At 37.1% G+C, this 12,799-nt stretch overlaps 3 protein-coding genes across 3 annotated transcripts; 2 read left to right on the top strand and 1 right to left on the bottom strand.

The window, feature by feature from the left end:
* Positions 1–1,635: 1,635 nt before the first annotated feature.
* Positions 1,636–6,332, top strand: LOC106335002. The gene is made up of 5 exons (XM_013773416.1): positions 1,636–2,873; positions 2,974–4,576; positions 5,006–5,226; positions 5,324–5,537; positions 5,672–6,332. Exons 1-5 carry the CDS (start codon positions 1,924–1,926, stop codon positions 6,089–6,091), a joined length of 3,408 nt encoding a protein of 1,135 aa, XP_013628870.1. The 5' UTR covers positions 1,636–1,923; the 3' UTR covers positions 6,092–6,332.
* Positions 6,333–6,413: 81 nt separating this feature from the next.
* On the bottom strand, positions 6,414–8,796 carry LOC106335003. Its single transcript, XM_013773417.1, has 6 exons — positions 8,510–8,796; positions 8,175–8,393; positions 7,913–8,086; positions 7,721–7,830; positions 7,344–7,645; positions 6,414–7,263 (listed from the first exon to the last, which is right to left on the bottom strand). Exons 1-6 carry the CDS (start codon positions 8,630–8,632, stop codon positions 6,560–6,562), a joined length of 1,632 nt encoding a protein of 543 aa, XP_013628871.1. The 5' UTR covers positions 8,633–8,796; the 3' UTR covers positions 6,414–6,559.
* Positions 8,797–11,159: 2,363 nt separating this feature from the next.
* Positions 11,160–11,961, top strand: LOC106334102. Its single transcript, XM_013772448.1, has one exon. It carries the CDS (start codon positions 11,214–11,216, stop codon positions 11,670–11,672), a length of 459 nt encoding a protein of 152 aa, XP_013627902.1. The 5' UTR covers positions 11,160–11,213; the 3' UTR covers positions 11,673–11,961.
* Positions 11,962–12,799: the final 838 nt, after the last annotated feature.

The following is a 12,799-nucleotide window of genomic DNA, read 5'->3' as shown; positions in this document are numbered from 1 at the left end:
AGCCCTATATTTAAACTTTTGTCAACTTTATATTAATATTTAATAGCCCAATTTCTTTTATAAATTCACATAGTTACATACAAAAAAAATTAAAAATTAATAAATAAAATTGAAAAAAGTCCAACAATAATTTACGTAAATATTTTTATTTTTATCACCGAATATAAAAATATTCAAAATATTACTGATTAAATTTTTAAAAAAATTAAATAGATATTGAAAACAATTATCCTAGGGGCCGTTATAGCGTTGAGCAGACTATGATCACAACTTAACTGTTGTCTATAAACTAATATGAGATATATTATAATTAATGATTGCTATTACAACATCTCCAAGCTTACTTTTTTTTATAGAAATTACAATTACTGGTCCTCTCTACCATATTATTAGAGACTAATAATCTCATACATTAGTTAATTAAACGGTTACAATGTTCCTTTAGATGCAATAAACACATTCAACTTTCTAAAGTTATGCATGCAAATCATATTTTTTTTAGTTTTACATAAACTGCACAAAATTCACAAAATCAAAAATTAAACTAATTATTATATTGCAAAACACCAAACAAAAATATCAAACTTAAGATCAAAATATAATATAACTAATAAAGTCTAAAAACCCACAAATGAAAAAAAAAATCACATTGTAATTACACATCAAAATAATACATATTTATAGGCATTATCCGCGCGTAGCACAGAAAAAAGTTCTAATCAAATTAATAAGATAATATACTGGGGGTCTAAATATATGAAAAGCTATAAGTTAACAGTCAATAAAATAATTAGATTTGTGTTCTGTAAAGATTATTTAATCATTAATAAAGATAAATTGTTGAGATATTATGAAAATAATAAAAATAGACAATTAATAAACTTTTTTTAAATGATCCAACTTAAATATTTATACATGAACTTAAATATTACACCCTTTTTGTTTGAACAAAGTTAAATATTTATTGAGGAATCAAACCAGATTCCACTAATCCTGATTCACAAATTCGTAGCTATAAACACTTGTGCACATCGATATGTTCATCCGGTTCACCGTGTTTAAAGAACGGTTACATCCGGAGGGGAGAACTCTTGCTCCCCAACTGCCTCCACTATATGTCACCGGAAACTACCTCCGGTGGTGGTGTGTACAAGCTATCGCTCACCCGCAAACCACAACCCGGTTTGCTTACAAGAAGAAAAGAATAAGAAAAGAATCCCTAGAACTCGAGAATGAAACCTCCTCACTCTCTCTGTATCTCTCTTATCTCTCTCTCAAGAATCACCATTGAAAAAGTCTTGAAGAAGCTTAACTCTCTCTCTCTGTTAACTTCGTCAATCTCTCTGGTTCTTTTTAATAGAAGAGGCTTCTCACGTGTGACAACAGCTTGACCAGCTCTCGGCCTTCCTCTTCAACGTCATGTCTCTTCCTCTGTAAACCAGAGATGATCCTAAAATGAACCGGAGACCAAACCTCAACAATATTACACATGAAGTGAAGTTTTGTCTTTATTTTTCCATTTTAATACAATATATATAACGGGGCAAAATAAAAATAGTTATCTTTATTTTTTTACTTTTTTTTTGGGATCAAATGTTATCTTTATTATAAAAAAATAAAACAAAACTAGGCTTTTTATCTGCTCTCTCTTGCGCAGAGGGAGGAGATAGGCGAAAGGGTTTCTGATTCTCGTCTCTCTGTTTCGTAAAACTTACATCATCAGAAGTATAATCCCTCGTCTCTTCAAGCAATCGCGTTCGTTTGTAGTATCACATCTGCTCTTACGTCTTCTCGGGTTTGCATAAAGTTTGTTCCTTTTAATCAAAAACTGTCTTGGGTACGAAGCTGGTTGGTCTAAGGATCGTAGTAGATACATAAAGTCTTAGTCTTTTACAGATTCGTAATTGATTAGGTGAGTCTACGATGAGCTCAAGCTTCACTGATGATGGCAATGGCAAGCTTATTCTCTGTGTGGCTGAGAATGGCCACTCTTTTGAGTTTGAATGCAGCGAGAAGACGACTTCAGTTGAGTCTGTGATGCGTTTCGTTGAGTCTGTCTCTGGCATTGCCTTCTCTGACCAGCTTCTTCTCTCGCTGGACATGAGACTTGAGCCGCAGAAGCTGCTCTCTGCTTTCGGACTTCCATCTAGTGACAGAGAAGTGTTTGTTTTCAACAAGTCTATGCTGCAAAGCAACTCTCATCCGCCATCACCGGAAGATGTGGTAGATTCACAGGGAGTTGATGATGATCATGCTTTACCACCTGCTTCATTGCATGATCATCATCCCTTGGATGATGCGTTAGACCCGGCTTTAAAGGCTTTACCTTTGTATGAGAGGCAGTTTCGTTACCATTTCCATAGAGGCCGCACCTTCTACAACTGTACTATTGTGAAGCATGAGAACTGCGTGAGGTTAACGAGAGAGCAGAAGGTGCAGCAGCGGGCTGTTGAAGTTGCTACGAGGAATCTGGAACAGTATTACAGGGTGATCTATCACAACTTTCTTGAGTTCATGAAGCGTTATAAGCATCAACACCGCCTCCACTCTGATTTGCTGATGAATTTTGAAAGGGATATCGAGAGGTTGAGGTCGGCTAAGGTTCACCCTTGTCTGCTAACTGATTCGAGGAGATGCTTGCTGGACTTTGTCAAGGAGGATAACCTCAAGAAGGCTGTGGAGAATTGTGCAAGCTCTCACAGGCAGTTTGAGAATAAGATTGCTCAGTTCCAGCAGATGTTTGTGGAGGTCAAGCGCAAGGTAGAGGAGTTGTTTGCTTGCAGGGCTTCTTTATCGGTGAAGAACTTAGAAGCGACTGTTAAGGATCACGAACGCTTCATCGACGAGCAAAAGAGCATATTGCAATCTCTCAGGTTTGTTCATTTCGTAAACTGGGAACAACTTTTCTTTTGTCCCTTTTATATATATGGAATCTTCTGTTATGCTGATGGTGTTGTATGAATCTTGAAACAGCAAAGATGTCAATACGGTTAAGAAGCTTGTGGATGATTGCATGTCTAGCCAGATGTCCTCGTCTCTCCGACCTCATGATGCTGTTTCAGCCCTGGGTCCTATGTACGAAGTGCATGATAAGAACCACCTTCCCAAGATGCAGGCTTGTTATAACTCTATCTCTGAATTGCTGGGTTTCTGCAAGAACAAGAAGAACGAGATGAACAGCTTTGTACACAGCTACATGCAAAAGATAACGTATGTCACATATATCATCAAAGATGCTAAGTTACAGTTTCCTGTTTTTAGAGAGGCAATGGTGCGTCAGGATGACTTATTTGCAGACCTGAAGTTACTCCGTGGTGTTGGCCCTGCATATAGAGCCTGCCTGGCAGAGGCGGTGAGAAGAAAAGCCTCTATGAAGCTGTACATGGGAATGGCTGGGCAGTTGATAGAGAAGCTTGCTATGAAGAGGGAAACAGAGGTCAGGAGACGTGAGGAGTTTCTAAAGACGCATGGTCCCTTTGTACCTCGTGACGTGTTGGCCTCAATGGGTTTATATGATACGCCCACTCAGTGTGATGTCAATGTAGCTCCTTATGATACAAGTTTGATCAATATTGAAATGGCTGACGTTGATCGATATGCTCCTGAGTATCTAGTTGGGTTACATTCAAAGTTTGCATCCTCAAGGAGTTCAGTGGGCATGTCTAGTGATAGTGAGACTGAGGAGATAGGTTTAGACAGTTTTGATGATTACCTAGCGGCCTCTGAATTAGTGGAGATAGCTGGAACCAGCAAGATGGAAGTTGAGAATGCAAAACTGAAAGCTGACCTCGCTTCTGCAATCTCTAGGATTTGTTCATTAAGCCCACAAGTTGAATATGAGGTGCTGGATGAAAGTGAAGCAGAAAAGATGTTGAAAATTGCCGCAGAGAAGACAGCAGAGGCGCTGCAGGCCAAAGATGAGTATGAGAAACATCTCTTATCTATGCTCAAGGAAAAACAAAGACGTTGTGATTCATATGAGAAGCGAATCCGTGAACTGGAACAACGTCTCAACGATGATTATCTACTGGGACAGAGAAATATTAATAATAATACGGATGCGTCTGGCTTGAAAGTTACTGAGTACAAAGCAGAAGCTTCAGGTGACGTGGAAGGCAACAAAGCTCATGTATCTGGCTCGGAGCACATGGATGAGGAAGGCTCATGTGTTTCAAATCTTTCTAGCAAGCAGCCATGTAAGGCTCGGGAACGTATGGATGAGAATATGGTGGATTCCTCTCTGGTGCTCAGTCAACCGCTTGATTCATCAATGCTGGAAAGCCAGCAAAATAATGAGAAAGGTGGAAAGGATAATGTGATGGGGGAGATGGGTGTGTTTCTAAGTAACAGCTCGACAGCCGAGAGCTCACCAAAATCTTTGAATAATAATGTGGCGACTGGCGTAGGTTTAGATACCAAACAGAGTGATGATATTGTCTTGGAACTTAGAAATGAGCTGATGGAGAAGTCCAATAAACTGAGTGAGACAGAGTCCAAGCTAAATGGAGCTATGGAAGAGGTAGCCAGTCTGAGCAGAGAGTTGGGAATGAATCAGAAGCTTCTCGAAGAATCCCAGGTTTTGCAGCTAGTTCATCCTTTTTTTTTTCTTTTCTAATCCTTCCAACTCTGATACTCATTGCAGTTTTAGTTTAGGAGTTAGTCTTTACTTTTTGGTATGTTATCTTGTGATCATTTTCTGTGACTCCTCTGGTTGCTGGTATTAGCTTTGTCCTACACGTCAAGTTTTTGGTATCCAAGGTGCTTGTATCAGGCCTTTTTTTTTTCTGTGATCTTTGGTAATGAACTCTAGGAAGTTTCAGTATGCTTTAGCGTAATGCCTAAATTAGCTGAAGCCAATCATTTCCAGGAGCCACTGGTTGAGGCTTCATGAGATCTTGATCTTGGCATCACCAGATAGCTTACTATGTACTTTGCATGTTATAGGAGCCTTTTTCCCTAAATTACTCCTTCTGTATGTGATAAATATTTGCTATCTTGGTTGTAGATGAACTGTGCGCATTTGGAGAACTGCTTACATGAAGCAAGAGAAGAAGCCCAGACCCATCTCTGCGCTGCTGATCGTCGAGCTTCTGAGTACAATACACTTCGCGCATCATCTGTGAAGATGCGAGGCCTCTTTGAAAGACTCCGAAGCTCCGTCTGTGCTGGTGGTGGGGTTGCTGGTTTTGCCGAATCCTTGCGTACTTTGGCTCAAGCTTTAGCCAAGTAAGTTCCAGTTTGCTTCCAAAAGTATGCAGCCTAGTTCTTCCTCTCTTTTGGAGTTTCTTGTTTCTCATTCTTTTCTTTCTTGTGAATATCACAGGTCCATTAATGACAATGAAGATGTGGGTACTGTTGAGTTTCGGAAATGCATCCGAGTCCTGGCGGACAAAGTTAGTATCCTCTCCAAACACTGGGAGGAATCTTTTGAAAAGTGCCGGAATCTTGAAGCTACAAGTGACCAGGCAAGGAAGGACTTGGGGGAAAAGGAAGAGCTGGTGAAAACATTGTACACTAAGCATCAACTTGGGAAGCAGGTAGACAGGCTCCTGTTATCTCTAATCACAGTCATTGTTCTTTCAGCCCAAACTCTCTCTTTTGCTGCGCATATAAAATTTAGAGCGTCCTCAGTTTTGAATGAGCAAAATTGGTGAACTTTTTTTGTTGACAGGCTAATAGAGAAAAGATATCATTCGGTCGTCTTGAAGTCCATGAGATAGCAGCATTTGTGCTGAATCCAGCAGGGCATTACGAGGCGATCAACAGGAACTGCCCAACCTACTACTTGTCCTCTGAATCCGAGGCACTGTTCACAGATCACCTCCCAAACCGGCCTACATACATCGTTGGACAGATTGTCCACATCGAGCGCCAAGCAGTGAAGCAGCAATCACCGCTTTCAGCTTCTGCATCTCCAGAGGCGGGTAAGTCGGACTATCTCGGCTCAAGAACTCTGGCATCAAGCTCAAGGTCAACATCATCTTCAGGAACGACACCAACAAACCCTTATGGTCTCTCTTCAGGATGTGAATACTTCATTGTGACAATAGCATTGCTTCCTGACACTGCCATTCATCTACAAGCTTCCTGATCCTTTTGCTTGTTCTCAAGGCAGATTGATGTGATGGAAGAAACCCCTCCCTAAAAAGGAATTAAAAAATGTAAATACTTATTATTCAAATAGCACAACCATCTAGTTTGGGTGTTGGGTTTCATTTGTCTCTTCAAATATTGATTTTATTTCATCTCTTTCGTCGTTCTGTACAGCTGATGAGCACTGATCTTAGTTTAATAATTTTATCCTTGTACATATTCTGCTTTGCTTTATCGATGCTGTAACAGAAGAACAATATAATGGAATGCCTAAGCTTCTTGAGGCATTGTTTTATAAATGGGATGACTACATATATTCATTATCAAAACATGTTTCTTCAATTCCTTGTGGGGTTTAGTGACCAAGAAACAACTTTGATTTACAAGAAAAAACAAAAAAAGCTGCTAGTTCAGGTTCCTATACTTGCCAAATACTGAAACAGAAAGAAGGAATCTATATATATAATCATCTATTATATGCACCACCATCTTCTTCTGATATGTTGGACAAGAACTTTGGCAAGGATGTGATTCGGGGGAGATGCAATAGCAGATCGCTGAACGAGTCTTTCCTCAACATGCCCTGTGGTCTGCTGCTGGAAGCTGGATCAAGAACTCTGTTGTTGTTATTGTCCGGAACTATCCCCTTCAGATCACTGAGTTCAGACTTCAATCCAACCGAGTTTTCAGCACTGAGCTGTGAGTTTGCAGCGCCATTGAGATCCTTGTACAAGAGGTTGAATAAGGAATCAACACTTGGCATGAGAGACTTCTCATCTGGTGGTGCATCGAACTGGATGTTATCACTAAGCAATTGCTGTTTCATGCTGTCGAAATTCTCCATATGTTCCGGATGGTTTCCAACAGCAGAATCAGAGAGAAGTCCAACGAAGTCGCTCACTGACATGGATTGTTGTAGTCCAGGTACTTTAATCTGACTCGAATCAGCTATGTTTCCTGAATCAGATAGCAGTGCAAGGAAATCACTAACTGACATAGATTGGTGTAGTCCAGCTACTTCTTCAACCTGACTCGAATCACTTGTATCTTTTGGATCACAGAGAACTGCAAGGAAATCACTCAGTGACATAGATTGGCGCAGTCCTCCCATCTGACCACAATCAGTTGTGTTTCTTGAATTGACTGCTTCATTTGCACGAGCATCTATCACTAGAAATCAATCAAACAAAGAAAACACATTCACTTAACAAAAGTGAAAAGTAAAAGAAAAGTACAAATAAGACAGATACCTGAGCTGGGAGACGGTGCTTCATGAGACAGATACATATGTTCAGAGGATGACTGTGCTCCAACAGGAGATGCTAAGTTCTGAGTCCCAGATACCGAAGGACCTGTGCTAAGATTAAAGTTCCCAAAAGGATAACCCTTTGAATCATTCGGATCCTCAAAGATAGATTGCGGTACATCAAAGAAGGGAGAGTCCATAATTATCTCTGGCTCACGGCTTAAATACAACAGGCGGTGATCACACTGAACAAGCTTTTCCAAATGTTTGTTCATTACCCCTTCAGCACATTGCAGAAAATGCTTCCTAACAAATCACAGTGAGACTATCATAAGCTGAAGCTAGGACATAAAACATTATCCAGTCACAAAATGTATGTACCTGTACGTACTGGCTTGGCCATCACTAGTAAAATCTGAAGTTGCCTGCCACAAAGTATGTTTCCTAGGCTGCGGGTTTGTTTCTCGGAAAAACAAAGGCTGCCTAGAAAGCTGAAACAAAAACAAAAAAAAAAAAGAAACCAGATATTAGAGTTAAACAAAAGCATAAAAGAGCATGAGTGAATCCTTGTACCAGGAGAGTCAACGTCCCAGGTCCTTTTTCAGGACAGTTTGCTTTCAACCCCACAATATCTGACCATTGGATCTCGATTTTACTCTTGAGACCTCGTTCCAACACTTCCCAAACAAGTTTATGTTTTGCAAAGTAACACTTCGCCACCAAATCACCTTCATACCTCGATTTATACTAAGACAAAAAAAAAAAAAAGAACAGAACCATGTACAAGTCAGGTTCTGAAAGCAACATATATCAAAACAAAAGGTAAAAAGCTCACCTCCCACTGCCCGATCTTCAAAACCGTGGCAGGAAAGTTGGAAGCTTTCAGCTTCTCAATACATTTACTCTCTTGTTTAACAACACCAGAGCCTCCGGCTTTTGGGTCACCGCTTTGCGTTAGCCTCATCTGTATCAAATCCAGCAAAGATGGACTCTTTCTAAGGCTTAGTCCAAGAGGACTCGGCTCAGCAAGCGCCATTGGCGATGAGCTCCACAACTTATCATCCATTGCAACAAAAAATATCAATAATAAGCTAATTAAAAAGGAGAAAACTTTATATCAAATTAAACAGATTATTAGCTTAATTGGGAGTTAGAGAAAGAACAACAAACCTTAGATCGCTTCTTGAGAGGACCGTGCTCTTCTTCTAAACCGTCCTCCGCGATCTCCAGCTTCACCGGGAGCTCGTCTCGGCACTTCGCCGCTGAATCAGACTCGGGTCTCATTTCCACCATCCAAACTACGAAACCCTTTCTCCAGAATCAGATAACGAATTCACGAAAACAAAAAAAAAAATGGAAGAATCTTTCACAGAGAATCAGCAAAGCCTAGAAATTTAGAGTAGATCTCTCTCTCTCTCTACTTGATTGAAACGGTGGATTCTCCTGGCGGCTATCGACGCGAGTATCCGGCTATGTACTGACACGCGCTTGATTAAAAAGGAAATTGGAGTCCTTTGAAATTACGGAACTAGCCACCGCTTTGTGGCTCTAGAGGAGGGGTCATATGGTCATTTACATATTTGATTAGTTTGCTGGCGGACATAGAGCCAGTAATTCTGGATAATGGATATATTAAATGGGACCCGCATTTGTTTATTCCTTTGACGGCCATTGATAGAGAATGCGCCACGTGTCACTTGTCATCACTGCTTAATTAGCTAGCTCTTGTTGTAGTCATTAGTCATTAGTCAGTAGTCAAGTCAATAATGTGTTCTTAAGTCACTTAGGGTATTCAAACATAAATTTGATTACATTCTTATCTTAATCATATACAAGTCAAATCAAATATTTGTAAACTAGGTTTGCCAAAAGAAGACAAGATTATAAGGAAAACTATTTAACTTTAAAAGGAACTAGATTTTGACTCACACATCACACGCGGATGTATTTTTTTAAAAAAATATGATGCTATTTGTTTTTTATGTCACCATTTAGGGTAGAAAAAAAACTTGAATTCGAAGAATCGAACTGATCCCAATCCGAATAAGTAGTACCAAAGCCGAACCGAAATTGATTAAATATCCGAATTATTCAAAATTTTGGTATTTGAAGAACTGAAACCTAATCCAATCCGAAGTATTTTAGGTATCCAAAATACATTTATATACTTATATATATATTAATAATTTTTAGATTTAATATATATAAAAACATCCAGAATATATATGAAACTTTTAAGTTCGTTAAATACTTTAAAATATATACAAATAATCAAATGTAAATATCTAAAATAGTTAAAATATACTCAAAACTCCAAAAATACTTAAATAATTATTAATTCTCTATCCAAATATTCAAACCAAACCAATTTAAATGTGTTATCCAAATCCGAACCGAATCCTCAAAAATCTGAAACGAACACGAAATACCAAACAGACTCGAAAACCAACATGAACGCCCACCCCTAATCACTATTATATATCTTATATGTGTCATCATAGGTTATAAAAATATGTGTTATCATATAATTAATCGTATTTTATATGTACCATCAAATAAGTTTTTTTATAATTAATAATATTTTATACATACAATCATATAAATAATCACATATATTATATTTTTAAATTTCAAAGTGAAATATAAAAAGCATAATTTAAGTTGGTGTTTGAAATTGGGCTTTGCATTGTATATTTCTTATATATATTGAAAACATTTTTATAACAGTTATTGGAAAATATTATAGTAAAAATCAAATTTTGAATATATGTATATTTTTGAATGAATTTTTGATATAAATCAATTTTAAATTATTATTTTGATTTGAATATGTATGTCAAGTAACATAAACCCATTACTTTTTAGTATAATGTAATGGACTTTCAAGTTTTTTAATAGCATAAGCCCATAACTTTTTTTTCCTAACTTATTGTTATCCATGTTTCCAAAGAGTAATATTTTTTTAAACTGCTATCTATATTGTCAAACAAAAGCTTAAAGTACTTCTATTTTAATAAGATAGATATTGAAAATTGAATTTCTATTCTCTAACTGTGGCCGAGACTTGAGAATAGAACAAGACTTCTTTCAAACTTCCTTTTAAATCAAGCAGAAAATGCAATTAAATTCCTTGAATTCCATCTGTAAACGTTAATAACAAAAATACTATCGTATAATTACTGATAAACTTAATATCATAAACTTGTAAAAACTAATATCATAAACATACAAATCCTTAAAATTGGATCATACTCATTTTTAACTCTTGGTTTATTTGAATTCTAAACATGTAGAAGGGCTTGCAAGAACCATATTCTTTGCCACGTCCTATTAATAGTATATTAACAATATAGAAAACAAATCCCCAGAACTGGAATAGTCTAATTTTTTTTATGGTAAAGACAGTAAAATAAGTTTCCTCGCATTTTATCTTGGTATAATATGAGTTTACTCGTATACATGATGAGTACATATCATCATCTCTCGAATTAATTAAGATTGCAAAAATCTTGAAAATGATCTTGATCAATGTTATAGGTCCTTTATCTACGGACGTCCCTCTCCTATGGAATGGCATATGTAGAAAAAAATGACTAATGGCTATTCTTGTCAAATTATAAGTCACACACAAATAAAACAAATTAAAGCAACACACAAATATCCTCTTGTGTTTTCTTTCTCCTCATCGCTATTTTTCTTTGTGTGTGTGGGATTGATTCTTGTTTCAAGCTATCCTCTTCAACCCATCAACCTCATTTGTAAAAAAAAAACTTGAAAGAAGAAGAAGAAGGAGCAACTTTTAAAATGGAGGATGATTATAGTAGGATCTTGATCCTTCTTCAAATTTAAGATCAATATTTTCCTTAAAAGAACAATGCCTGTGCCAGATCCAGGGGCGGGGCGAGTATTCATCTTTCTCATTACCTTATTTCTTTTCCTATCAATAGCTGTCGGAGGTGGTTGTCTGATTGCATACACAATCCTCCCTTATCCTCCAGTTTGGCTCTCTTACCTCGGCATTTTCTTTGTTTGTCTCCCTTGGTCTTTTTGGATCCTAACCTTTGCATACCGCATTGTCTCCCGCACTTTTGGGTTTAGGATGGTCATTGGATCAGGTGGTAATAACAACAATGCGACCGGAGAGTCCAATGCACGTGATATTGATCCTCCTGAGCAATCTTTAGAGGCTCATGATGATGATCCTGAGGCGATAGCTCACCCACAAGGTCAAGTTGAAGGGAACCAATCGAAGAAAAGAATGTCAACCTCCAGCAATTCTACTGTCGATTCACATGAAAGTGAGATGCCACTAGCCATTTCTATGGGTTCATGATCAAATATGTTTTGATATGAAAAAGGGATCTTGATATAGATAGCATCATGATGGAGATGCTAAGCAGCCTCTTGGAAACATGGGAGATTTTGCTGTTTTTATTTTGTATCTTATACAAATAGATTTGTAGATTCGACAAAAAAGAAGAAGGAAAATTACACCTTTTACCATTACTAAAGGTTCTCCTAAAACACAAGCCCTAAAAATCAAGAGAGAAATGTTTGTTACAAAGGGGTATAGATTAAGTGTTTTGGGTGTGGTACATGCGTAATGCTGATATGACGTTATAGTAGGGTAGATTAACGTTTGAGATTCATGAAATTTAATTATGTACCTTTTGTATATATCTATAACTAGTTTGTTAATATAATTCTTGTTGTGAAGCCTTCGATTTTAGGGCTAACACTTGGAGTTTTTTTTAACTTGACTTACACGCCAAGATATCGGATGCTGGCGTATGCAAATGGCTCACTTTATAATAATGGTGAAACCAATATTATACTTACATCCCCTGTATTTTATTTGAAGATCTTTTAAAAAAATTGTAACCTCAATTTTGTATCAATTACAAAATAAATTTGTTTAAGTGTCAACTCCTAACAACACCACTTTGCTTCACTATAATGAATTTGAATAAATGTTACTCCAACCTTATATTTGCTAGGAAAAATTAGTATCCCCTATATATTATGTCCATGTTATACCACTTTTATTATCGCTAAAATGAATCACACCTCAAATCAATTATTTTGTGATGAAGCATTATAAAATTTAAACATCCTCGACATCAGTAGCAATTAAACATCTTTGCCATCATTAAACATCCATGATGAAAAACATCCTCGCAAAACTAACTTATGCATTGGTCAAAGTCTCCGCGAACCAGATCTAAAAAAAAATTAAATATCATTTTTAAATCCAATGAAATTTATGTTTAGTTTTACAAGCACACATGACTTCTCAATGAAAGTCATTTATTCGTTCTAGACCATAAATCATGAACTTGAGTAATTCTAATAAGACAACAAAAGTTATGATTTTTGGATGAAATAGGAAATAAAGTGAAAGGGAAATGGTTTATGTGTGTAAAAAATGAGGACATGGAGATGTATATGTTGATTTTAAGT

This window comes from Brassica oleracea, chromosome C3, assembly GCF_000695525.1.
Source record: "Brassica oleracea var. oleracea cultivar TO1000 chromosome C3, BOL, whole genome shotgun sequence".
NCBI classification, from domain to species: domain Eukaryota; kingdom Viridiplantae; phylum Streptophyta; class Magnoliopsida; order Brassicales; family Brassicaceae; genus Brassica; species Brassica oleracea.
This window is presented reverse-complemented; position numbering and strand designations above follow the sequence as displayed.

Bases quoted from the DNA above. Each gene is read 5' to 3' on its own strand.
- LOC106335002 (XM_013773416.1), top strand. From the start codon at position 1,924: ATGAGCTCAAGCTTCACTGATGATGGCAATGGCAAGCTTATTCTCTGT. The intron at 4,577-5,005 runs GTTTTGCAGCTA...TCTTGGTTGTAG, and splicing joins AGCTTCTCGAAGAATCCCAG to ATGAACTGTGCGCATTTGGA. The intron at 5,538-5,671 runs GTAGACAGGCTC...TTTTGTTGACAG, and splicing joins AGCATCAACTTGGGAAGCAG to GCTAATAGAGAAAAGATATC.
- LOC106335003 (XM_013773417.1), bottom strand. From the start codon at position 8,632: ATGGTGGAAATGAGACCCGAGTCTGATTCAGCGGCGAAGTGCCGAGAC. The intron at 8,394-8,509 runs GTTTGTTGTTCT...ATGGATGATAAG, and splicing joins CTCTCAAGAAGCGATCTAAG to TTGTGGAGCTCATCGCCAAT. The intron at 7,831-7,912 runs GTACAAGGATTC...TTTTTGTTTCAG, and splicing joins CTGGGACGTTGACTCTCCTG to CTTTCTAGGCAGCCTTTGTT.
- LOC106334102 (XM_013772448.1), top strand. From the start codon at position 11,214: ATGCCTGTGCCAGATCCAGGGGCGGGGCGAGTATTCATCTTTCTCATT.